General features: G+C 39.9%; 1 protein-coding gene across 3 annotated transcripts in view; it reads left to right on the top strand.

Annotated features, from left to right (window-relative positions):
- CNTN4 (contactin 4) overlaps positions 1-26,939 on the top strand; it is a 958,070-nt gene that overhangs the window by 796,232 nt on the left and 134,899 nt on the right. For all 3 annotated transcript variants that reach the window (XM_067043593.1, XM_067043596.1, XM_067043595.1), the window contains 3 exons: positions 2,229-2,365; positions 4,863-4,992; positions 19,539-19,689. In XM_067043593.1, coding sequence (XP_066899694.1) covers positions 2,229-2,365; positions 4,863-4,992; positions 19,539-19,689 — 418 coding nt within the window. The remainder of the gene's footprint in view (positions 1-2,228; positions 2,366-4,862; positions 4,993-19,538; positions 19,690-26,939) is intronic.

Below are 26,939 nucleotides of genomic sequence, written 5' to 3'. Positions count from 1 at the left end.
TGTTTAATTAGTTAGAACTTTGCAAGGTCTTTTCAAAATCCTCTCAAGGCCCTCCCTTCCCTTCCCCATCTCCTTTTTGAGATTGCAAGGTCGTGCTTCCAGCTTTCTGTATTTTTGAAAGAAAGCCATGAATAAGCCCAAGAGTTACAGGAAATCTATGACATTGAAATCTCTGTCTCTGCACATGGTTTTGATGTTTCCTTTTTGAACTTCAACTTGACATTGCTTCATAAGTTACATTTGCCCTTCCATTTTTTTTTCTTCCTCACTGTCTTTGAATAGTTTGGCTTAGTTGTTAATATTCCACACAAATTTCTGTAGCTTTTCTTTTTTGCTTTGTTTTCATAAACTCTGTGGGGGGTAAATATTCAGCAGGTTGAATGTGAAATCAGGCAGACAACTGCCGTTAGCCTTATCAGGGTTACACATCAGATTTTCCAGGCAGAGAACTAAAAAGGTGTCTACCTTTTGAGCTCCTTTGCATTAGCAGCCGGAAGATAAAGAACAATGGTAGGCTTGCAGCTCTTTCAAGGATAAAGGTTAGAACCCTTCGTTCAAGTTAAAACTTGTTGATGTCATACCTTTTTTGAAAGTTGACCCTTTCACCCTCTCCGCACAGGCAGCAACGCATCATCCCCATTAGCAGAGGATTTGTAAAATTCTGTTTTGCTCTTTGAAAAACTTGAAATTGCTTATAGATGCATAAAAGGAGAAAGCAGCATTTATTCAGGGACCTAGAGACCTCTGCTGGTTAAGTGACGTGTTAGTGTTTTTCCAGTTGCCTTTATTGCTGGGAAGATAAGATAGCTTGGCCTCAACACTAGTCATTTCCTTTTGAGTTAGATTATGGATGGTCAGTAGCCTCACTGAATAAAGATACTGAGGTCAAGTCAGCAAAGAGACGAGTTAAGAATATTGAGTAGCATCTTCTAATTAAATACCGATACCAGTTCTGACTATTAAGCTTACATTGGTAGGCATTATCCTATGGAAGTGCCTTGTCAGAAGATAACATTCCAGAATGACAGCTGTGCTTCTCTCCTGCATGAGCTTTGTGCTGAGGGTCTTCTGCCTAAATATGTTTGCCATTATAGTTACCAATGGCACGGATTGTGCTTTAGGGAAGGCTTGATATTGATGCAGACTTTTTAGGGAACGTAGCTTAACCTTGTCTTTATCTCCCTTAAGAACAAGGAAAGAAAATATGACCTTGATTGAAGCATGAAAAATTAGGCGTAATTTTGGTGGGGAGAGTGGAAGAGGACATTGGGCAGTGTGGGAATCAAGTGGTGTCTTGAATTCCTGTGTAAGATGGTGGGCAGGACTTGATTTCCTGAGAAGGTTTTGGTAAAAACCAGGACTCATTCAGAGATTTGGAATTCCAGGGCCATACACTTGTGGATAACATTCTATCAACATGAAAGAAGTCAATAATAGAAAATGGTGATAGCCTCGAAGGAGAAAGGAGTCACAAAAAGTATGCATATGATGTGTGTGAGAGACACCCAGGAATATAGTGCCTTAAATAAGAAGTTTATTTCTCTCACATGTATCTCTCCAAAAATAGGCAGGTGGGTCTGGTGCTGCTTTACTCCACAAGGTCATTCAAGGTCTGAGGCTGGCAGGGCAGCGTTTTCATCCTCCTTAGCGCCATCTCTGAGCCCAAAGCTGTTTCAGTTGTTACTTTTTCCAATCAGTAGGGAAGGGCAGTGAGAGTCCAGGACAAGTATCTTTAAGTCAGTAACCTGGAAGGTGCTCTCATCACTTTCACACACAGCACATATCATTGGTATGAACTTAGTCCCATGGTTACCACCAGCTGCCAAGGAATCTTGGAAATGCAGTGTGTAGCTAGAGAAAACATGAGCCCAGCTAAAAGTAGTAGGCTGGTGGTGGGAGAGTTCTCTTATTAAAAGGAAAAAAGGATGAATAGATATTTGGGGGGAAGGGCAGTTACTTTTACCATATGACTCATGGTAGTGTTATTCATTCTGCCTTTAGTAATGAGAAAACCAGCCACGTGGGCTGCAAAAATACGACGTTCAGAGTTGGACATAGGGTGGGGTGTTTTCTAAAAGCACCCCCTGAACTTCTACCCAGCTTTGTAATTTGCAAAACCTCTGGAAAAGGAATTTTATTATAAGCCTATTTTTGTCCCTTGATTGCATATGATAAACATGCATTGAACATACACTGAATGTATGTCTTTGCTTTGTGAACTGCTATAGCTCAACCTAACTGGATTCAGAAAATCAATGACATTCATGTGGCCATTGAAGAAACTGTCTTCTGGGAATGTAAAGCCAATGGAAGGCCCAAACCTACATACAGGTGGCTGAAAAATGGTGAACCACTGTTAACTCGGGTAAGCAAATGGATGGTAATTGTGTCTTAATATTTACTGTAATGTTGAATGTGGTGTTGTTGCTATGGAAACAGAAAAATGACCAGTTGTCTCCAAAATAATATGCAACCCAATGCCATAAATAGTGGAAAAAGTGAAAGCGAATGCAGTTGATAAATACAAACTGTACATAAATCTGACCCTCCAGCCTTGTTCAACCTTGTTAAGCCTCTGTTACTGATCTTTGGTCTTCAGAGTTTAACATCTCTGGCTTTACAGTTGGAAAGTTATGCTGAAGGTCTGGAACATGTAATTGTACTAAGACACAAATTTGCGTGTATGCTAGACAGGAGTGAGTGAGTAACACCTTTCAGCATCCACATTCTCCCCTTCAGTGTGGTTTTATTATTGTCTTCCTTCTGAGGAGACTAGTGGACAGCATGGTCCAGTATGTTCACCAGCCACATGCCCACTGTGCCTCAGACGTTCAGCAATGCCATGTGCAGGCTCGAGACTACCATCTCTAATGCAACAGAAATAGAAGAAAAGCTAAACGTGATGAGTGAGGCCAGAGGCACCAGCCTATAGGCCCTGAAGCAGGCAGTAGCAGCTGCGAGCTCAGGTATAAAAGAATCCTCTCTGGAGACAAGGATACAATATCCTTGTAGCTAAGGCTTAAGTGCAAAAGCAAAGAAACTGCTGCCTGGCTTAATAGGACTCTGTGACGTAAGTGAGGTAGAAGGTACCAGGTTATGCCCCCTACTGGCCCTGGACGGGAATTGCAGTAGTCCCACCGTCCTCCCAGATCAGGACCTGAGAGAAGCCATGAGTAGTTCTGCTTCTGGACCAGCGGCCCAGGGGCTGAGGTGGAGGCAACCACAAAACTGCTAAATAGAGGGGGAAAGACAGACAAAAATGACTCCTTTTCAAAACAAGACTGCACACCAGTGTTCCAAACCATATACAAAAAAATTTTTTTAGAAAGATAACCAACCTGTAGAACAGTCTAAGACAGAAATCAGAATAAGTCTGTTAAGGGTGCTCAAAGACATAACTGAAGGAATAATGCCCATAAAAATAAGTGAAGGTGGGACCTTAGAATGAGGAACAATTGTGTCTAGTTTAATTTTCCTTATGTATCTTCCTACTGAAGTCAAATGTTCGCTGAAATTTGACATTTTCCTCAGGCCCCAAGTTGAGAGCCGGTTTTTTGTGCTCAGGTTTCCTCCCCCGTCAGCCCCCAGAGAAGAGCCACTGCTCTGAGCGCTGGCCAGGATGTCAGTGTGGTGTGCGCAGCCCCAGAGACGGGCTGGTGTGATGAGCCTCGTCCACACCCTGCCACCCACGCCTCTGCCTGTCACTGCTGGACTCTTTTTGGTCCCGTGATTCTCTCAATTCTAAAAGCCAAACTCAAATCGCTAGAGTGTAAGTAGCCTGGTAACTGGCATTTTCTTCCCTTTATTTAATGTGAGAGAACATGGATGCTTAGATTCGATCAAAGCCTAATACGGTGTCCACCCAACTAAATCACAGCCCTGGGGCGAACAGAAAACCCGTATGTCTTTATATATTTTACTTTCTTAAATGGCAGGTCTTCTGGAGAAGAGGAGATCCTATAAAAATTGACCCCTCAACTTACGTAGCCTCAGGCTGATGAGTGAGGATGGTCTTTTGTTCCATACACTAACTTTGCTTTCTTCAGATTGGCTACCAGCAGTAGCCAATGGTCCTAAGCTTAGATCGTGCCAGCGATAGCAGTTGAGTAAGGGAACATTACATTATTATTATTTTTTGTGTGTGTGGTATGCGGGCCTCACTGTTGTGGCCTCTCCCGTTGCGGAGCACAGGCTCCGGACGCGCAGGCTCAGCGGCCATGGCTCACGGGCCCAGCCGCTCCGCGGCATGTGGGATCTTCCCGGACCGGGGCACGAACCCGTGTCCCCTGCATCGGCAGGCGGATTCTCAACCACTGCGCCACCAGGGAAGCCCGGGAACATTACATTATTAATACCTACTCTTTTTCTTAGTAAGTTTTGGCTGACAGTAAATATTTGTCTTTACAAATATTTAATCCAAGAAGATTACAATCCTGTTAACCTTCAAAGTGTTGCCTGATCATAATCTGAGTGTTTTAACTACTCTAAACGGTAAACTTACTTGTATTTCCCACTCCTCATGCACCGTTAGCACAAAGCCTTGGAGTAAAAAAAGCATTTTAAATTTCAAGTTCATCTGTTTAGAGGGGATATTAATCTGAATGGTTTCACTGTTAAATCAATGAGAGCTCAAGAGAGTGCTACAATTTAAATTCCATTTACCAACTGATGTACGGGTTGTTCCATTTAGCATCTGACCTGCCACAAATTTAGTTGACAGATAAATAGATCGTGGTATGTAAATTGCTTATGTGATAGCTATTTTCTTCCCATTAAGCCCCTTTGATATAACATGCGGCAAAATTGCCTTAAGGTCTCTGTTGTAGAAGGTCATTGTTTTGTGTTCCTCTTTTCTTTCACAGGATAGAATTCATATCGAGCAAGGAACACTCAACATAACAATAGTGAACCTCTCAGATGCTGGCATGTATCAGTGTGTGGCAGAAAATAAACATGGAGTTATCTTTTCCAGCGCAGAGCTTGGTGTTATAGGTGAGTCTTTATACTGGAAAGAAAAAAAGTAAAAATTCTTAAAATCACGAAACTACCATGTCCTCTGCCAAACATAAACGTTCAATCCAAGAAAAAGGGGTGAAGAAATCTTTAGACCGAAGATATGGCTCGAGAAACAAGGAATGACTTCTGCAAACAGTAAGAAGAGACCATTTGCTAAATCAGCTTCTCCTGATGCTTCCAATGGGTGATGCGGTCCCCTTGGCACTCATTTTTATTCCTCTGTCAACCCCTCTTCTAAATTGAGTGAATTTTATGAAATGCTTTGGCGTCTGTTGCTATCACTCTGATTGGGCTTGGAGAGAGGAAGAGCGGACTTGGTGTGGAAAGGTGTATTTGAACAGCCAGCAAAGTGCATCTTGTCTTTCACCTCTGAATTTTCCAGGCTGTGCACTGGTGGTCTCTGCCCCTCCAGCTCCATTTTTCACCGTGTGCCCCTTTCCTCCTGCTCTTCAGCAATGACGAACTCTCTGTGCTGCATGTTCACCACCCTCCCTTCCTCCACAGTCCCCTGGTCCACACTGTTTCCTCTGCCTAGAGTGCTTTTCTGTCCCCTCTTCATATATCATGCTACTGTTTCATTTTACATTTGGTTATGTGATTTTTCTGTCTTTTTCTCTAACTGCCCTTTAACTTCCCCATGATGTCATAGACCATATTTGGTTTAACTCATCATTTAATCCTCAGGACTTAACACAATGTTGAAGCACAAAGTATGTGCTCAATAAATAATGAATGAATGTAAGGATGAATGACTGTACTAAGTGATGAAGGAGGTGAGAGACTGTTAAAAAAATGAATTAATGAGTCAAGTAAATCATTGAAAACACAAGTTAAGTGAGTTAACAAACATATGGGCATTAAAAAAAAAAAAAAAGAAAAAACAAGGAAACAAGAACTCCAGGCCATCAACTTGCATTTGTCTTGTAGAAAAATCTTGACCCTGACTTCAGAATTTATCTTAAATATCCAAGCAGCAGTTCTTCTTAGAGAGAACCTAATAGAAAGATTATAAATAAGAGAAAGGCAGCACACAAAGGGAGCTGATTCCATAAGCCCTGATAATTTTCCCAGATTCAGAGACCTGACTTGCCCTTCTGTTAAGCACTTCTTGGTGCCTGGCATGTAGATCTGACATGCATAAGTAGCTGCTGCCGAATTGAATGTCTTCCACCCTCTGCAAGGTAAAAACGGATGGAAAAGCTTCCATAATTGTTTTTCTCACCAAATTCTTTACTTGAACCAACATCCCATCAAACACAAGAATTTGTGAGAGTTCACGAGGCTGCAGTCTTTCTCAAAGAGGTCTAGGAGTATCCTTTTCTCCCGGAGTCATCATCAGCTTGGCTTAGCCTGCTGTAAGGATGACCTAAACACACGTATCTCCCACCCTATAAATATTGAGAACGATAATTCCAACTTTCTCCAGGACAAGTACAGTGATCCCACGGTGGCCAAGTGGGCTCTGATTATTGGTAGTTAGAGCCGATTCTTGTGGAACGCAGTTCACGAAGGTAGATTGCTTCGGATGTTCTTCAGAAAGAAGTGTGTTCTCTGTTAAACACTATGTCAACTGGTTAGAAGAACAGCTAAAACTGAGGGGGTGTGGCCTAAGAAATGAATCACGTAGTCCTGAAACCTTCTAAGTGAGTGCTGGCCAATTGCTAAGTCTGGGGATGCCGTGATAATTTTAAAAGATTTTGTAGGTCCCTTAGTTAAAATGAGAAAATTTGACAGTAACAGATGACTGGAAATCATGGGACATAGTCATGGGATAAAGATAGAGGATGACTAAAGTCCCAAAAGCAGAGCCAAAAGTGAGAAAGGCTGTTAAATGATTTTTATCAAGAGCACGTACCCACAGCTGAACATAACAGTATGTAGAGATATGTATGTGTGTATACGTCCATCTCTATATATCCATATCTATATCTATATATATGTATGTTATGGTTTACATTTATATACCCCAAGATCCTCACCAAATCCTTTCCCTTCCCCCTACCCAGGGTTCAAGGCCTGTGAGGTAGTAATCACTGCTTCAACTCATACATTCAGAGGTTTATTTCAAATCATTTCCAGTTGGAACTAATTCCAAATGAATTCTTGATCTGAGTCCTTTCTTAAGTCCCTTGAGATCAGCAAGCAAGGTCAGTAAAGATAACATAAAAATGCCTGAGAGGTTATTTAACCCCTGATTTCAACCTTGTTGAGTATGAGAATGGTAAGGCATGTCAGTAAATGATACAGGCCAAGCAAGTGGTGAAAATAGTAAGTCTTCCAGAAATTCAGGAAAGAGTTTAGCTAATGGACTGGGCTAGTCAGGTGAGCTTTGAAAAATAATTTTTGTACAGGCGAAAAAAAAAAAAAAAAAAAAAGAAAAGGACCAGGAACATTGCAAAATAGAGTGAAATGGCCTGAGCAAAGGTTCAAAGTTATAAAACATCTGGATAGTTTCTTGCCCATAGAGAATCCTGAATGTTTTTCAGAATTTTTGATTCAAATACATAAAGCGTACAGGCAAACTTTAAACTTGAAAGAGAAAGATGGAAAAAGTAATTAATGGCCAATTTTAGAGGATCTTAAACAACAAGTTTAGAAGTTCCCTCTTTAATATCCCATTTTTCCTGCCCCCCCCCCAAAAAAATCATGCTAGTGTATTCCAAGTGACTTGAAGGGCATTTAAGTATTGAATGGGTGAATCCTAGAGCCCATCTGAAGTGAAGGAGGGAGAAGACATTTGACTATTTAAAAATACACATAAATTAATATTGCTTGAGTTGGATAAGCTCTAATACGATTGTGTTTCACAAGTCACTTTGTTTCTTGTCGAATGGTAATAGTTTGACTCTTATGGATCAAACAACTGAGTAGTTATTACCTGTATTAGAATCTTAGAGAGATTGAATTGCACAAAGAAACAAAATGAAAACAAGATACTTCAGTATGAGGAAGAAAAATGGAGGTTGGTTCCAGCTATCGATCAAATTTCAGCATCCTCCAATGCTGGAGAGGAGATTCCCTTTCATGCTGGGTAATAGCCCTAAAGTCATGAATAAGAGATGGTTAGGAAGCATATATTTAATGGGCTTTTCCCTTGGTCTTGTTTTATGTGTTCTGGCTGGGTGTTTAATGTATATGTAACATATCTATAATTAATGGGTTGAAACTGCTAAATAATTAACCTAGGTGCTGGGTGATTTATTCACCGGGTGGGTGAATGTCGTAGAGAGACTTTTACCTTGAGGTCAGTTTATTACAGTAGGCTTGGTTATGAGTACATCAGATAGAAATGTCCTTGTTTGTGACTGACCTATTGCAATCGATAGTTTATTTTTCCTCAAGGCAACTGTTCCCAGACTTTTTCTCCTGTGTTAGCCTAGGTCATGGATGAGATTCGCTCTTGTGACATATGCTCGTGGGCATCCCTGAGGTGCTACACAATTCCCTGGGTCACATACCATCATCTCTCTCTCCACTCATGAAGGCCTGTTGGACTTAGAGTGAATAGAGTCTTATAATCTTGGGGAAATTTGAGTCTTTTATAAAAAATATAATTAAAAACACCAAACTAGGTATTTTATTGATTTAAAAGTAACTTTCCTAATGAAATATTTCTATTCATGTTTAATGTTTGTGTCCACTTAGGTAGGTGATCATACTGGTACTAGGGAATGCTGACTGAATTGCTAAACTTGAAATTTTCTGTGCTGCTCCGACAGAATACTATGTCATTCTGTATATATCCTGATAGAGGATGCCTAAGCCCTCAAAAGCGAAGGCAGGGATTCAGGTTCCTATGAGTCAGGGGAGGGGTGTCCTCTGGGAAAAACCTGGAAGAGAAAGCAAGCTAGGGAGGGGATGGAGGGCAGCTGAGCAGGGACATGGTCTCAGGTGAAGTCTCGCCTATATCGCATCCTGGATGGGGATGTCTAGAGTATAAACTGCATCTCAGAGCTATTCCTACCTGAGGCAAGGAGGCTGGCCTTTTAGAAAAATCTCTGTATCAGTTATTCATTGGACTGCCCTTTAGGTGGTGGTAGCAAGATCAGGGCAGATGGAGGAACGCCTCCCAGTCAATTTCCCAGAGAAGTGGGCAGCTGGAGGTAGTAGACAACCAATGCTCGTAGCAGCTGGGGCCCAGAAAAAAGAATCTGAGTGAGGGTACCAACAATTCTGTACAGAAGACAAGTGATTTGCTAGAGCAAGGTGCTTGGGTACTGGGTCCAGTTTACCTGGGTCATAACCAGCAGTGCCACTAGAGTGTCTTTGATTCTGAAATGGGATGAACTATCCCAAAGAGCAAGTGGGTGTCTTCACATTCAAGTGGTCTTGAATGTGACCTGACTTTGCCAAGACAGTATAAGGGATAGAAGTAGCTCCACCCTGAGGAGTTTCCGTCTGATGGTTCAGAACCGTGGAGATTTTCCTGGCCCGTGTGGTGGAGAACATCAGGCCCTGGCAGAACATTCCAATGCCATTAAGGAACTGATGGTCCAATGAAAGTGAGGTGCAAGCTTGAGCGATTTTGTGGTGAATTTGGCATTTGTCCAAATGATTGGCTCACAAATTAGAAAAACATTAAGGCTAAGCTGAAATCTATTTCACAGGGACTTCCACAAGTGCTCATCTGCATAAGTCTGATTTCTCAACTGCCTCGTTGAGCCAGATTACAAAATAATCAAATGTGCTGAGTGTGATCAGCATCCAATGAGAGGACGGACGCCTTTCTTACCCACATGTCATCTAGGCAGGAGCTTTGCGTAACTCGTCATGAAGAGGGGGAGCTACGCGATTGGGTCTCAAATGCAAATTCGGTATCTTTTAACAAGTTGCTAAGCCCGCATTTATCAGTATAATGAGGGTGCTACTGTCAAGACTAAAAGAGGTCACATGTGAAAACTTCTTGCAAATCTAAAAGTGTAGCAGTAGGGCTTCCCTGGTGGCGCAGTGGTTGAGAGTCCGCCTGCCGATGCAGGGGACACGGGTTCGTGCCCCGGTCCGGGAAGATCCCACGTGCCGCGGAGCGGCTGGGCCCGTGAGCCGTGGCCGCTGAGCCTGCGCGTCCGGAGCCTGTGCTCCGCAACGGGAGAGGCCACAGCAGTGAGAGGCCCGCGTACCGCAAAAAAAATAAAATAAAATAAAAGTGTAGCAATAGAGCAAGATGTGTTTTGTTTGTTTGTTCGTTGCTGTTTTTGACTAGTATCCGTACTGAAAGCTTATGATGTAGACAGCTGCACAATCACCAGAAAACCCCATTTTAGTGGTTCTCAAATTGTGCTGCCTATGACAGTCATCTGGGGAGTTCTCTAAGAGCCCAATACTCTACCATCCTCCCTACCAACTAATTCAATCCCTGGGCCTGGGACCCCGGGGCCCTTTATTCCTTAAAGCCGCCCAGGTGTGATTCCAGCGGTCGGCACAGTTTGGGAACTTCTGCTGTAATTGATCAGATCAGAAGGTAATTACGTTTTCCCATGGTGTTGATTCTCAAACTTTACCACGCATCAGAATCTCTTGGAGGACTTGTTAAAACACAGATTGCTGAGCGCTACCTCCAGAGTTTCTGACACAGCAGTTCTGGGGTGGGGCCTGCGGACGTGTATTTCTAACAAGTTCCCAGGTGATGCTATGCTGCCGGTCCAACACTGCGCTTGGAAAACCACGATCCTGAAATAGGAAATCTAGCGTGAACAGAGGGTTTTTTGTTGTTGTTGTTGTTGTTTGTTTGTTTGTTTAAGTTGAATATGGTCTACCTGGCAAACCTTCTGATTTGGATCAGGACTGTGAAACTGAAGTCCTTCTGCAGCAGAGAAATAGCAAGCATCAGGGATTCCAACCATGTCTTAAAGGCCCCATTTTACCAAGATGGTGAGTTAGCATTAGGCCCACAGAGTGACTTTGGCTGCCATGTGAGGTTTATACTTAGATGTTCTTGGCGTCTCCCTTCAGTGGCTTAAAGCCAACTGAAGGGAGACTTTAAAATCTGAAGGATAAATATTATGACAATTCCTTATGTCATTTCCCCCGTAGAAATGCCTTCAGTGAGTTAGAGTTTAAAATATAATTCAGGAATGCAGCCTAAGGCATCACCGAGTCTTAATCCCATGTACTGTTGGCCCACTGTATCTGCAAATTCAGTGTTGTTGGATTCAACCCACTGTAGACTTCGGAAGCTATGGATACTGAGGGCCGGATGTCCTATCCTTCCAGCGAAGTCTGAGTTTTCTGTAAAAGTTCTCTGAAGGCATTATCCATTCCAAAGTCCTTAGTCCTTTACATAAAGGGATTTCCAGTAAACTGTTAAGGTTAGAATCAGGTGGAAAGTTAGCCTTCTAAAAAAGTTTATGGTTTGGTTTGGTTTTTTTTGTTTGTTTGTTTTTTATTAGTTAGAAAGAAATATATTCTTTTTCCCTCTCTGCCCATCACGTTGACTTGTCTGTTTTGGCTTCAAAGTAGCTCACTTTATTGTACTAAGTCTAGTAAGATAGTTTCCTACCTTACCTATGTTTGACATCAGCCATATTTTAAACGCATTTATTACTTTATGTCTTTTACCATTATCTGCTACAAGTGTCTGTGAATTACTGAATAAATAAATCAATGAAATATTTTTTCTCTCCACTACTTTCTGGCAGCAAATTGATTCTCTTTTAGTAGTCTGATGCAGGGAGTGTTAGAATTGGTGTTCACAAAGATTTAGCAGTGAGTTTCAAACCTTGTTGCATTTTAAAACTACTTGGGGATCTTGTTAAATTCAGATTCTGATTTCAGATCTCGGGTGAGGCCTGAGAGTCTGCATTTTTAACAAGCTCCCAGGTGATCACCAATGCTTCTTCTCTGAGGGTCACTGTTTTAGTGGCAGACATAGTAAAATTTAAATTCTCAGGTCCCCTTTCATGGTGGGTGGAGTTGAGGAGGACCTCCAAGTGATTCTTGTGATCAGTTAAATTTAGGTGCCCCATCTAAGATCTGCTCTATAGAACCCTTTGTTATCCTATCTTAAGCCATCCCAGCGGAGGAGCTAACTTGTAAAAGCAAGTAGGAGTTGGAGGGAGGAATAATGATTGTTGGTATGACCATTCTACTTCCAATTAATCCATGCTTCCATGATTGAACCTAGTATTGACAAAAGCTCTATTAATCATGTGAGACAATTTCTTCTAGAAACAGAACGTTTGTACCAACAACATTCCAGCTTTATTTTTCCCAACATGAACAGACATTGGCTCTTCTAGGCTCCTGAAGAAATTCATTTGTACTTAGTATGAGGCACGTTGCTTTTAATAAAGCCTTTTGAATGTGGTTGAAAATAAGCATAGCACAAAGGCAAAAAAAAAAAGCAACAAACCAAAAAAACAAAACAAAAAACTCCTTCAGTTAAGTGCCTTATTGAAGGAACGTGATACGCAAGAGATCAGTCACTGCTGAGCTATATAAACATCGGTTGTCCACCTTGCAGTATGTTTCTCTTGAGCCCACATGTCTAGGTCAGGGCACATGTACCTGAAGCCCTTAAAACTGCTGTGTTATTGTCACTCACGAAGTGTCGGGATACAGATTCTTTAAACAGAGTGAACCAATCAGAGGAATTGGAAGAGAACTGAAGTTCCTGTCTTCTCACCACTGGGTTGTCTGGGAGTACCAGGGAGGAAAGGGGAGACGGTCGTGTGTTGCCTCAGAGAAAGGCCCAAATCTGGGGAAAGCTGAACTCCCAGGGCCCACTTGCCCTGTACCCTTCCCCTAAGTACGTGCTTTAGGGAAACAGGGCAAGGATATTATGTGCTGGAGCTAGTTCATACAGGCAGGAGCTGAGTTCAGCTTTCAGTGACTTCTTGCTGGTAGCCCGAACTCGGCCTTAATGGGAGTATTTAGACCACAGAACTTGGCAAGCACCGAAAACCAAGTTCTTTGGTGTTTTGTTTTGCTTGGAGAGCTAGTTGTTGAACATCTACCATCACACCAGTTCACGTGGTGTGAGAATACAGCCAGCACTCTGCATCCGCCAGTTATGGGGAGCTGGCTGTATTCCTTGCACTATGCTATCCAAATGAGGGGCTATAGTATCTGCAGATTTTGGGACCTTCAGGGTCCTGGAGCCTGTCTCCCTGTGGATAGCAGATGCCAAGGGACAACCGTATCAACAGCTTCAATTCTGCTTCATTTGACTGAGGTCCAGAGAGGACAGAGTATCCTGTACACAAGCCAGGAAGTTCAGGAAGCCATCTACAACCCCACTTGGATAAGAGAAAGGGCTGTGATATCCGGCCAAAGCATATTGAGAAGGGAATTTCCTGTTTGGAACTGAATTCCTGAGTTTTCTCCTACAACACACATTAATTCAGCACATACTGATCGAACATCTACTTCGTACCAAGGACTGTGCTAAGTCCAAGATCCATAATTCATAGTCTCTGCCTTCAAGGAACTGATGAGCTAATAATTGCTAATAACAAGTACTACCATTTCTTAACCTCTGGAATTCCAGGGCTTCCCTGGTGGCGCAGTGATTCTCACAGTCTAATTACTCTCTTCTGTTAAGTCAACAAATAGGGGCTTCCCTGCTGGCGCAGTGGTTAAGAATCCCCCTGCCAACGCAGGGGACACAGGTTCGTGGCCTGGTCTGGGAGGATCCCACATGCTGCGGAGCAACTAAGCCCACGCAGCACAACTACTGAGCCCACGTGCCTAGAGCCCGTGCTCTGCAACGAGAGAAGCCACCGCAATGAGAAGCCTGCACACCGCAATGAAGAGTAGCCCCTGCTCACCGCAACTGGAGAAAAAAGCCCATGCGCAGCAACAGACCCAACACAGCCAAAAAACTTTTTTTAAAAATAAATAAAATTCAACAAAGATTTCGATCTCATGACAGAGTTACTCGTAATCAAATGTGGCATTGTACTGCCGTACACGGCTTGTTTAACCAAGGACACAAATATGTGTGAGTGTTTAGGACATTGTGCCAAGTATAATGGAATGTCACTAATTTGGACTGATATAGCAAGGTCAAGTGCTTCCAGATATTTAAAAACGCATACTGTCTTATGATCATCATACAGATAGGGTAGCTCAAGGGAGGTTAATAGTTTAGCAGCTAAAGCTTTTAAAACATGTAAGAATGATTTTCAATCAACATGTTAATTATTGTGTAAGAAATGATGTTCTAAAATGGCTTTAAAATCTTTTTTCTTTGAATAAGAAAGATTCCACCTATGTCTACACAATTAATTTTTGGCTTTCAAATCTTTTTTTTTTTTTTTTTTTTTTTTTTTTTCGGTATGCGGGCCTCTCACTGTTGTGGCCTCTCCCATTGCGGAGCACAGGCTCCGGACGCGCAGGCCTAGCGGCCATGGCTCACGGGCTTAGTTGCTCCGCGGCATGTGGGATCTTCCCGGACCAGGGCACGAACCCGTGTCTCCTGCATCGGCAGGCGGATTCTCAACCACTGCGCCACCAGGGAAGCCCTCAAATCTTTATAAAAAGAAAAAAGGGCTAATCTGCATCCTACTTGTTGACAGAGAAAATGTTGAAAGATCCTAAAATGGTTCCTGTGCTTAAAAGCATTTGGCAGTTATCATAGTGCCTGAAATGCCAACAGTAAAGATGAATTTCTCATCTGTACCAGGATGGGTAAGATATAAGATATGACTACTCAGCAATAGAAAGGAACTCACCTAACAACCTGCGTGGATCTCAAGAGCATTATGCTGACTGAAAAAAAGAAATCCCATAAGATCACATAATGTATGATTTTATATATATATATATATATTCTCAAAACTATAGAGTTGCAGAACAGATTGGTGGATTCTAGGCATAGGGAGGACAGACAGGAGGGGGTTGGATGTGCCTCTAAAAGGGTAGCATGAGAGAGATCTTTGTGGTGGTGGAAACATTCTGTATCTTTATTTCAGTGGATGGTACAAACATCGAAGTATTTCATAAAATAACATAGAACTCTGCACCCTGTACCCATGATCAATTTCCATGTTTTGATGTTGTACTATGCTCACATAAGCTGTAACCACTGAGAGAAACTGGGTAAAGAATACACGGGACCTCTCTGTATTATCTTTGCAACTTTCTATGAATCTATACTTATTTCAAAATAATTTTTTTTTCTGTTTTCAAACAAAACTATATTTCTTTAAGCTTTTCAGCTTAAAATGCTCTAAAAATGGTGGTGATGATAGTAGAAATAGCAGAGGATAAGAGTTGGTATAAAGGACTTACTCTGGGAAAATATTGAACTAAGTACTTTATGTACAATACATGTATTTTATTGAATCTGCAAAGCAACCTTGTGACTGTAAATATTATTTGTTTGGTTTTATAATAACTTTCCCAAAAGATCAGGAGCCCATAAACAAGAGCTACCATGGTAGGAGGCGCCCTGGGGAAACGGGACGTTCAGTGAATTAGACCAAAACCAGCAGGGCAGAGTATTAGAGACTTAGAAGGAACACATTATGTTGATGTTAGAACAGAAGACTCTTACTTCAGCATTTCTTGACAGTCTCCTTGTGAATATCATCCCAAATCAGAGAGGCTGATTTTGCATCAGCTATTCTGAAATGATGGACCTAGAAAGAAGAATATTTCCAGTATAGCTAGGTTTCTAGTTACCTACCCAGCAACCAGGAGAAGTTTGGGGTTTTAGTATCAGATACCAGCACTATCTCTTCAGTGGTAGAAATACTTGAATGAATATATGTACTCTGGGTTTATTTTTAAGGAATGATGAGGTAATAAGGATAATAAAAGTTAAAATAATATGAAATTCTGAACTTCTAAAAGAGCCATCCCTTGCAAGAGGGAAGAGATATGGGAACATATGTATATGTATAACTGATTCACTTTGTTGTAAAGGAAAAACTAACACACTATTGTAAAACAGTTATACTCCAAAAAAGATGTTTAAAAAATAAATAAAAGAGCCATCCTTAATAGTCTCCATCAACTGGCAATGTTCCCAGTATTGTGTCTACAGACTATGGTAGAACAGGCACACATAATTATCCTTTCCCCTTCAACAATAGAGTAACACATCACACCCATGTACTTCCCAGATGGGACTGCCACTGCACATCCCATTAAGGAGTTATCGTTCTTACTATCTCTCTTGAGAAATGATCCTAAAGCACAACTTCCGTTTTCAAGGGTTCTGTTGGCCACTTAAAATACGCTTGACATGTGACCAAGAACCATTTAATTAAGTAAAAACAAACAGTTGAGAATTGCATAGAAGGCTTCTCTCAGCCGGATGATGCTTCTCCTAGGTAATGTAATGTTAATGAATTAAAGATCATTGATGAATAATAAAAAGTTGATTTCCCACAGGGAAGAGGGCCTGTAGTGTGGCTTATTCCAACCCTGGGTGAGCAGCGCCCCCTAGTGGTCCATGTAAGAAATATTGTCCTCGAAGTGTATTAGATTTAGCAAAAGAGGATCTCCCAGGATTTGTGCTACTCTCAGACTCAAGTGGGTAATTTGACAATTGGTTTTATCTTTTCTGAACTACTAGGAACCCACTGAAATCTCACCTTCAAAGTGCACTCACTTTCTCCAGTGCCAGCAAATGTTAGATTCTAACAGTGCCCTATTGGGACCTTACCAATAACTTTTAAAACCTGATTCTCTGTGAATGTCAAATTAACAGGGTCCTTTTATTTTGCCTTCAAGCCTCTCCTCTCCTGATTACTAACTCTCCTGGTTAGTAATCAAAATAAATATAAGGTACAGACATGAAAGTGCGTCATCCCACAAGCGTTAGGGTATCTCAAGTGTGAAAGATGGTCACAAAATGGCAGAGTATTAAGACACCCATTAATGGGTCAAGTATTCAAAAAGAGATGAAGGTCTAACAGTTTTGCCCTAGGAAGCATTGCAGCTTATGGTGGCAACTGATAGATTTGCAGAGTTAGATAACACTAGAAATAAATTAAGCAAACAAAGTAGACAAAGAGAAAAGATTTAAATTTATAATTCCATTTTTATTAGTGAAAGACATTCAAAGGCAGTCTTATCTCTAGGATATCCAAAAGATAATGTGCACATACATAGTACAGTACAAATTCTTTTGACACTGGAATGTGTGTTTTCTGCCTTCTGTGTGGCTGATATCATGCTATTTCAAAGCGTAAACGCAATATATAGTTTTTTGGCAAATACACCCATGTGCTGTGCATGGTTTGATTAATGTAACTCATTTCAAATGCAACTGCAGAATTCCTGTTGAACAGATGAAAAATGTCTGCCTAAAGTGATAAAAATGTGTGTAGGAAGATATAGTTTTAAGAAGGGATTTTCATATGTTACAGTTTGTAACTCTATTTCACACAGTACCCTTTTAAAAAATCTTCTAGAAACTTGATTTTTTTTTTTTTTTACATTAATGTGTCAGTTCAGATGTTTCCATAAGATGGGAGTGAGTCTCTTGTGATACAAGAACCTTTCTGTGGGACTTCCCTGGCAGTCCAGTGGTTAAGACTCCGTGCTTCCACTTCCAGAGGCACGGATTCCATCCCTGGTCGGGGAACTAAGATCCCACATGCCATGCAGTGAGGCCAAAAAGAAAAAAAACAAGTAACTTTTCTGGGTTGAAAATTAGCATGTGTGGGAATGGCAAATGAGGAAATGAGGTCAGTATAGCAGATGCTGGCTTTGTCCATGTATGTCACTAGTTCCAGCAACCGAGAACAAGGCCCACTAACTCAGGTCAACACAGCTAGCCAAGGCAGAAAGCACATTGACCGTGACTCCCACTCAGCCCACATTTTCCTCTTGACTGAGTTTGGTCACGTACTCTAACATAGCAATGTTCAGAGCGTGGTTCTCTTCTGCACTTTGTACTTGTTTTATACTTTACCAATCTCAACTCTTCTCTCTTCCAGCTTCCTTGTTTCATCAAGCTGTCTTCATACACACACACACACACACACACACACTGAAGTCCTGTATTTTTTGTAGTATTTATCTGTTAGGAATTTAATCTGTCTTTTTAGTCATGCTAACATATTTACTAGAATGATTATTGTTTTTATTAGTATTCCTGGTACATAAATATCGAGTACATCTGTCCTGACCTTATCTTTTTCAGCACCCTGTAATTTTTATTATGTGATTTTGCAGATCATACAAGGAATGCATTTATCTAATTATAGCAAAAACATTTATACTTGCACTCTACTTATTAATTTCATTTATCATTATGGAATTACTCTTTGAATTATAGATTCCCCTCATAAATCCAAGGAACACAGATTGAAGTATCAGTAGCCTGCTAGATTCATTTATTTAGTTTAATCTTCACATAGTAAAACCAGCCCCATGTATACATTGCATCACCCCATTAAAAAGTAACCTTTCCATCTTTCTTTCTTTCTAGACACTGAAAGTATTTCCATGACAAAAGCACTTAATAAAGGTTTACCTTGCTTCTGCTGAAGCCTGCTTTTATTTTTTTTAATCACCAGCTTACGGTTTGGGTACGTTTAAAAAAACTGACCCCCGTCCTCCCCACCTACATACATACACACTCACTACCTGTCCTCTTTTAAGTAATATGTGGTTAGCATTTAAATTTCACATTCAGCATGGTACAAAATCTTAAATTCCATCAGGTCAAATGGCAGTGAGTTAGGGATTTTAAATATGATAAAATTAAGATTCCAGGAGATGAATCTGTGCTCACAACATATCCTAAAACATGTTAATTCAATTAATGCAGAAGAAAATAGAGATGTTTCAGAAAGGCCCCTTCTACATTTCTGTAAGGATACAGATATATATCTTTTGTTTTAGGAAAGAAAGAATTATTTAATATTATATCCTATAACTACATATTTGGTGTCAACGTGAATGAATTTTTAGAATACTGGCAGTGAGGATGGAATAGAGTTTTGTAAGAGCAAGTCACAATTTATCCAGCAAGAACCAAGCATTGCATTTGGCAGTAGTAGTGGAAAGATGAACAAAGTCATTGATTTTAAGGAGAAGCTTCACAGATGGTGATGCTGTAGACATTTCAGCACATCTTCTGATGGAGACATGCACAGAGTGCTATGGAAAAGAGCAGAGGTGGTAACTATCAATGAAGGGAAGCTTTAGTCTACACAATCAGAAAAATACCTTATGGGTTTTTGTTTTGTCTCTCCCTTTTGCTTCCCTGAAATTTTTAAATTTATCTTCATTTGAACATGGAATATTTTTTTTTAAAGAATCACTCAATAAGGTGATAGAATGTTCTATATTTTAATCTTCATGTTGGAGTATACCAGATGCATCAAGCTGTATGTACTTAAAACTGGTATATTTTACCATATACAAATTACAGCTCAACTTTTCATAATCTATCAAAACTTCCAGTGCTACTCCCTTTACTTCAGAAAAAAAGGTAGTATCCTCCTTTTGATGCCCAAGACAGCAATAAGTCCATTACAGAAAAAAAAAAGCTATAAAGAATGATCTAGTGGGTTTTTTCTTCCATAATAATTAATTATTCTATTTTCTATATTCTCTACCAGCTGTGGGCCCGGATTTTTCAAGAACCCTCTTAAAAAGAGTAACTCTTGTCAAAGTGGGAGGTGAAGTTGTCATTGAGTGTAAGCCGAAAGCCTCTCCGAAACCTGTCTACACCTGGAAGAAAGGAAGAGACATGTTAAGAGAAAATGAAAGGTATTATCTTGAAATATTTTTAATATTTGATTAACCTGCAATAATTGATAGGTCTGTTATTAATAGTCCTAGAGGGAAGAATTTACTCTCTGCTGTTTATGAACTAACTGTTAATCAAAGAACTGAAGCTTTGGAAAAGGGTGGTAAATTAGTTGGTCTTTATAATCCTTCTTGATATTAAGATTCTAGAAAGACCTTCCTGCACAGAGAGGTCACATGATGCCTCTTGAAGGCTGTTGGAGCTGCTCAAAGATGAGCAACTAGAAATAATCTTTCTTAATTTTGGCCTAAAATTTATTTGTAGGTTTGCCCACTTTTCTCCATCCTACCTCCTTTTTGTATAAACAAGTAAATCCAGTTCTTCTTTGCAATGACAACCCCTCAGATATTTGGCAGTGGCTAGTATGTCTCTTGTTAGTCTCCCCTGTTTTGGAGCTAAATGTTTCTAATTCCAAAACTCATTCTCAAATAGGATGGTTTTGATCATTTTAATCATGTCTGTGAAACAGAGTTCCAAAAAGAAACTTTTTTTGAAAAGCTTTTTTTTTCTTTCTGATATCTAAACTCGTCACCTGTGTTTCCTATTGTAAGGGAATTACGTTTAGAAAGCATGTTGTTTATACAGTGTAATTACAGGGGTTGTTGGGGTTTTAGGTCACATTGTGACAGATGGCAAGTATTTCTTAAGACCTTTTCTTGGCCGTCACCTCCATAAAATATATCCCCTACCCCTTTCCATAATCTGTTGGAAAAAGATAATTGCGGCATGAGTCCATGTGACACATCAGATCACATTAACCAGCTCTATACATAACGATTTTCATGGATGCTGAAGGTCAAGTAATCAAAGATGCAATTGGGGAAGGCTGTAAAAATGTGTATGTATCAACTTTATACCTGTACACCTTTGGATTTGCATATGCAAAGTAGATCATTGCACTGATGATGTCGTCCTTATTAAGGATTTTTGCAAACAAACCTGATATGGTTTATAGATGTTGTATTCACATATATTAAATTTGTAATATACATCTCTCTCTGATTTCTATCATATCAAGAAAGCAGTATAGTTTACAAATTATTGGCATGGCATTTAAATCTGGAGCCAAAGTCGGAACTTGAGAGCACCGTTTCTTATTTTATGTACCACATGTATTGCTTAGATTAAGGCTGCATTTTTAAAGTTTTTAGATAACCATGATATAAAGAAAAAAATTTTTAATAATGTGGAGAAGAGACAGACGTGTCAAAAACTGTGAATGAATGAAGCTCGAGCAACATGGTAGATCAAAATCCAGGAGAGGCAAATAAGCTTTGCTACTGTCAGAAGCAGTCTGCAGTATCTTAAAACAACAAAAGGAAATTTCTCATCCACACTGCACCCGCACCAGGGGTCTGCTGGGGGCTTTGCTGCCCTCTAAAGCATAGGCTGGTAGAATAGCACTCTCTGGAACATTCGAATTGCAGAAGGAAAAGAGGATGGCTAAACATGCATGGGCTCTTAAAGCTTCTGCCCACAAGTGAAACACTTCTGATTCACTCATGTTTCAATGGCCAAAACAAGTCACATGGCTCTGCCCAAATTCAACCCAGCCCGGAAATACAGTCTTACTATGTGCCTAGAAGAAAAGGGATAGCCTAACATTTTGAATAGTATTAATGATTGTTTACTACTGCTATAACTTAATCATTGCTCTAAGTTGATTAAATTAACTTTGGGAAAATGATATATCAATATCAAGAATTATTTTTAATAAGTGAACTTAACTGACTGTTTCTGCCACTTAGCTTACCACAAAGCTTATCTCTCTCCAATTTTTGTTTTTTCTTCTGACTTGATTAATGGGGTTCAAATATTGCTTCAACATTTATGTGGCACTAAAGGTATCTTTAAAGCAAGGGAACTCCCCATCATTACTCAAGTCTTGGTATTTATCACCTCCACCTCCAGTGTCACCAGGCATGACCCAAACTGTCAGTATTAGCACTTTTTCTCTCCATGGGTGCTGTGTTCTCACAGTTTTACTTCTCCCTGCTACCTCGCTCGCAATGTATTAAACAGATAGGTTGATTTCCCTAATGTAAATGAATCCAGAAGCTGGCCAGGTGTAATTTAAAGGGGAATGGTGGGGACTTCAGTGTGTGCCCCATCCAAGGGAGACAACTGCCACTCAATTCTAGCATATTTTTCCACCAAATGGAGATGCAGGTCCGTTGCCTCCCCATCATCTCATTTTTCAAAGGAAACTAGAAATTAGGAATTTAATTTGAACTATCTTAATTTTTAATCATCAGCACCTTTTTAAAATTTTAATGTTAGTACAATATGGTCCACACATCCATGGACCAAGTGTACTCCATGGGCTGCTGATTTTTAAGTTACAAGAAAGACTTAATCTCAGCTGAACATCCTGTACTTTCTGAAAAGTGTGAAAAATAAGAAAGATATTACCATTATTTTCTCATTGGCAGAGAAGAAATTCCACCATTTTCCTCTATTTTTTTCTGATAAAGGAGAAGCATAATTAAGTGGATAAGTGAACAAAAGCAGTAATATGTAGAATTTAGAAGTGAAAAAGTTTAGAATTCCTAGTTTAGGAAAAGATTGATATTGTTAGAACAGCACAAAAGGAAACATTCTTTGACTGTGTCCAGAGTTGAGTAATACTTTCTAATATACTGACTTGTTAACCCTAATTCTTTTTTGAGATGTGGAATCCTAAGAATCAAAAGGCAAACCTTTAACATTTGAATGGAAGATTTTTGAAAATTTTATTGAAGTACTGTTGATTTACAATGTTGTGTTAATTTCTGCTGTACAGCAGAGCGACTCAGTTGTACGTATATATATTCTTTTTCATATTCTTTTCCATTATGGTTTATCACAGGATATTGAATATAGTTCCCTGTGCTATACAGTAGGACCTTGTTGTTTATCTATCCTGTATATAATAGATTGCATCTGCTAATCCCATACTCCCAATCCATCCTTCCCCCACTCTCCCCTCCCCCTTGGCAACCACAAGTCTGTTCTCTATGTCTGTGAGTCTGTTTTTGTTTCATGGATATGTTGGTTTGTATCATATTTTTAGATTTCACAAATAAGTGATATCATTTGGTATTTGTCTTTCTCTTTCTGACTTATTTCACTTAGTATAATAATCTCTAGGTCCTTCCTTGTTGCTGCAAATAGCATTATTTCATTCTTTTTTTATGGCTGATTAGTATTTCATTGTATATATGTACTATGTCTTCTTTATCCGTTTTTCTGTCAAAGGACATTTAGGTTGTTTCCAAGTCTTGGCTATTTATTGTGTGCTGCTATGAACATAGGGGGTTCGTGTATCTTTTCGAATTATAGTTTTGTCTGGGTATATGCCCAGGAGTGGGATTGCTGGATCATATGGCAACTCTATTTTTGGTTTTTTGAAGAACTTCCATAATGTTTTTCGTAGTGGCTACGCCGATTTACATTCCCAACAGTGCAAGAGGGTTCCCTTTTCTCCACACTTTCTCCAACATTTGTTTCTTGTAGACTTTTTAATGATGGCCTTTAACATTTGAATAAAAGATTATTCATCTCAATTACAAAATATCAATATAAACCAAATTTCAGTGGAACAAAATTTATGGTCAACCATCACTTTTTATTAAAGTTCTCCCTAGAGCTTATGTTTTGACTTTGCCAAATGCTACTTAAGTGATTTTTAACTAATTTAACTAATCAACTGCTTACTAATGAGTTTACAATAAAAGTATAAGAAGCAACATTTTTAAGTGTTTACATTTTGATCTTATGTGGTGGTATTATAGTTATTTCAGTGGGTATGGATTCAAAAATGTTGATTTAATGTTAACATGTGAGCAATTTTTAAAATATGTTTATATGTCCTTATTTTGGTTTTTCAAGGCTTTAGAAATTTAAATCATATTTACACTGGCCTTATCTACATTAAACCAATCATCTAAATGAAAGATTGAATCTTCAATTTTTATAGCTTTGCTATTGTGTAGGCAGAATAGCCATAAATATAAATCATTTCTTGTTTTCTTGTATATTTATCCAGCGATCAGAGTGTAGACAAGAGCAGACATTTAAAACAGGGATGACTTGTCACAAAGGTGCAAGTACTTTACTTCTCAGGAGTTGCCACCAAAGCAGTGGCATCATTTGGATTAATTGAGCAATTAAGCCAAGTAACTGAATAAAGTTGATAATTTTGTTTACTTTTAGTTTCTAGACAGAAGGCACTTGAGGCAGATGAGGTTGAAGTTGATCTGTTACAAACAAAAACATCAAAATATAGAAATAACAGAATCATTAATAAAAAACCTAGGCTCCTAGAATTATAGGGAGCCGTTAAACCAACCTGGATGGACTCTTGATTGCAAGTGACAGAAACCCAGCTCAGAGCTGGCTTCAGTACAAAAGGGAATTCATTGGCTCCACATTTGAGAAGACCAGGGATGGGCTGTGACTTGAGGTGTGACCAGGTTCAGGTGCTTACACGGTGACACCAGGACTGGATGGCTCTCTTCATCTCTCACCAGTGCCTTCCTCTTTGTTGGCTCCATTTTCTGATGGGTTGTCCTCTCCTGGTGGTAGGATGGCTGCCAGCAGCACCATGCTTGCCCTCTCTTCTAACAGTTCCAGAATAGGTGTTCATGAAATTGAATAAAGCTGCCTTGGTCAGTGATCTTCCCTGAACCAGTAACATTCAGGGGGGTGTGATGCACTGATTAGAAGCACATGATCGTGTGCTTATCCTACGAGGCACTTGGAGAAGCGCCGCCTCAGACCTCATGGACTGAGAATGCGACAGGGGTTTCTCCAAAGAAATGTAGGGTCCTACAACCAGAAAAAGAATAAATGGATGCTAGGCAGGCAGTAATGTCAAATTCCTACTCTAGTCATGGAGCCTAGCCTCCATTCCAAGACAGGGATCCCCAGAATTGCTGGACCCTCACCTTCCCTGGTTACGTCTGTTATGGAGACCTAACTAATTGTTAGATTATTTCTTTATAACCAGTATCCTTGTAATTTCCACTCTGAAATTATACTAAACAATCTAATTCTTTTCCACCACCCCTCTTCCGCTTATATTCTAACAAGCTATGCTCAAGTCCTCTTTCAATTATTTTCCAAGCCCAAATGTCCCTGATCATCTTCATATGACCTTATATGGCATCCTCTCACTGTCTTAAGCATTTCTTTCAATGTCTTTCTGAAAGCCAGAATTAAATCTGCCATTCAGAATTAAAACAGTATTAATAAGGGAATAAATATCTTTCTTTATCTCTGTAGCAAACAATGACAATTATTGTTTTATTATGTCCCTAAAGAGGAAAAATTATCTTCAGTGAGCTTAGATTAGTAAAGCAGGTGAGTGTACATCATAGAAAGACCACTCCCTCCCAGTGATTATTTTTAAAAATTAACTTAGTGCTTAAAGGGGTCAATCTAGTTGTCTGGAAAATTCACATAGAGAAAATATTTTATTTCTCACTGAAGCTGAAGAAATGAGTGAAATGTTACTCTAGTTAACAATGTGTGAATAATGATTTCTTATTCTTACTCATCCTTGAGAATTTCTCTGCTTCCTTTTAGACATTAGGCTAATACATTATATCAAGCTAATGGATAATAACTAAGTAGAGATATGCTGCTGAATGTTTCCGAAAAGAATCTGAAACTTATAGCCTGCATGTCACAGGCATGGTTTCAGAACAGCAGCAGAACTTTTTTGTCAAACTAGCCAACACAAATTTTGATCAATGAATGAAACATTCATTGGATGCTTGTCACATGCTAAGCCCTTTGCTTGGCACTGAGGACAGAGAGAAAGCGGAGACATAAACGTAGTCCTCAAGATGCTCTTAGAGGACTTCCCTAGTGGCTCAGTGGTTAAGAATCAACCTAGCAATGTAGGGGACACAGGTTCGAGCCCTAGTCTGGGAAGATCCCACATGCCACGGAGCAACTAAGCCCGTGCTCCGCAACTACTGAGCCTGCACTCTAGAGCCCCCGAGCCACAACTACTGAGCCCGTGTGCCACAACTACTGAAGCCCACCTGCCTAGAGCCCGTGCTCTGCAACAAGAGAAGCCACCGTAATGAGAAGCCTGCTCACTGCAATGAAGAGCAGCCCCACTCGCCACAACTAGAGAAAGCCTGCACGCAGCAACAGAGACCCAACACAGCCAAAAATAAATAAATAAATAAATAAATTTACTTTCAAAAAAGATGCTCTTGGAACAGTGCAGGGGGCCCAGTAGCAAAATAGCAATATGTTTTTCAATAATCCTAGGGTGTATGTTATAAAGGTGATATACTAAGATGGAACATTGGAAAATGTAGGCCAACAATAGATTGTGGAAGCTTTGAATTTTATGTCTGTAGAGTTTAGACTTGAACTCTGGGAGAGAATTGAAGGATTTTATGCAAAGGAGTGCACAGTCATACACGTGCTGCAGAAAGGTTGCTCTCCCTGTGACATGGAGAAAGAATCAGAGTAGTACAAGATTTGGCAGGTAGAGAGACCAGTTGCAGGCAGTAAGCTGGGACGGAAATCAAAAGGACTTCAATGATGTCAGTCTTCTGAGAGTATAGGAGAGAAGACAGATAGATGAGCTATTAAAGAGGAGAATTTAAATTTAAGTAGAAAGATTTTTGAAAGAAGGCAGCAAAAAAGAAAATGACTCCTAGGATTCTAACTTGAGCAGCTGGTAGATGGCAGTGCCATTTACCACAATACTGAGTACAGAAGAAACAAGTTTGAGAGGGGAAAATAAAGACATTAGTATTAACATGTTAAATCTGAGGTGCCTGTAAGTGGCGATGTCGCATTCAGATTGGAATTCCCATTCAGTGCTACCTTCTCAGCAAAGCCTTTTCCCAACTAACCTATTTCAAATTGTAAACACCACCCCCATCCTCTTTCCATGTTTTATATTTTCTATAGTTCTTATCACCATATAACATGCTGCATATTTGCTTTTTTGTTTTATTATCTGTTTTCTCCACCCTCCATTTAATCATAATGTAAATTCCATGAAAACAGAGATGTGCGTGTATGTTTGCGTGTGTGTGTGTGTGTGTGTGTGTGTGTGTGTGTGTGTGTGGCTTAAACAATACAAATTTAATATCATACGTCCTGGAGGTCATAAGTCTGAAATGGTTCCTCTTGAGCTAAAGTCACGTGTTCCTCCTGGAGGTTCTAGGGGAGACTCGGTGTCTGGCTTTCTATAGGT

This window comes from Kogia breviceps, chromosome 10 (assembly GCF_026419965.1).
Source record: "Kogia breviceps isolate mKogBre1 chromosome 10, mKogBre1 haplotype 1, whole genome shotgun sequence".
Taxonomy (NCBI): domain Eukaryota; kingdom Metazoa; phylum Chordata; class Mammalia; order Artiodactyla; family Physeteridae; genus Kogia; species Kogia breviceps.
The sequence above is the reverse complement of the archived record's forward strand: the minus strand, read 5'-3'. Positions and strand labels throughout refer to the sequence as shown.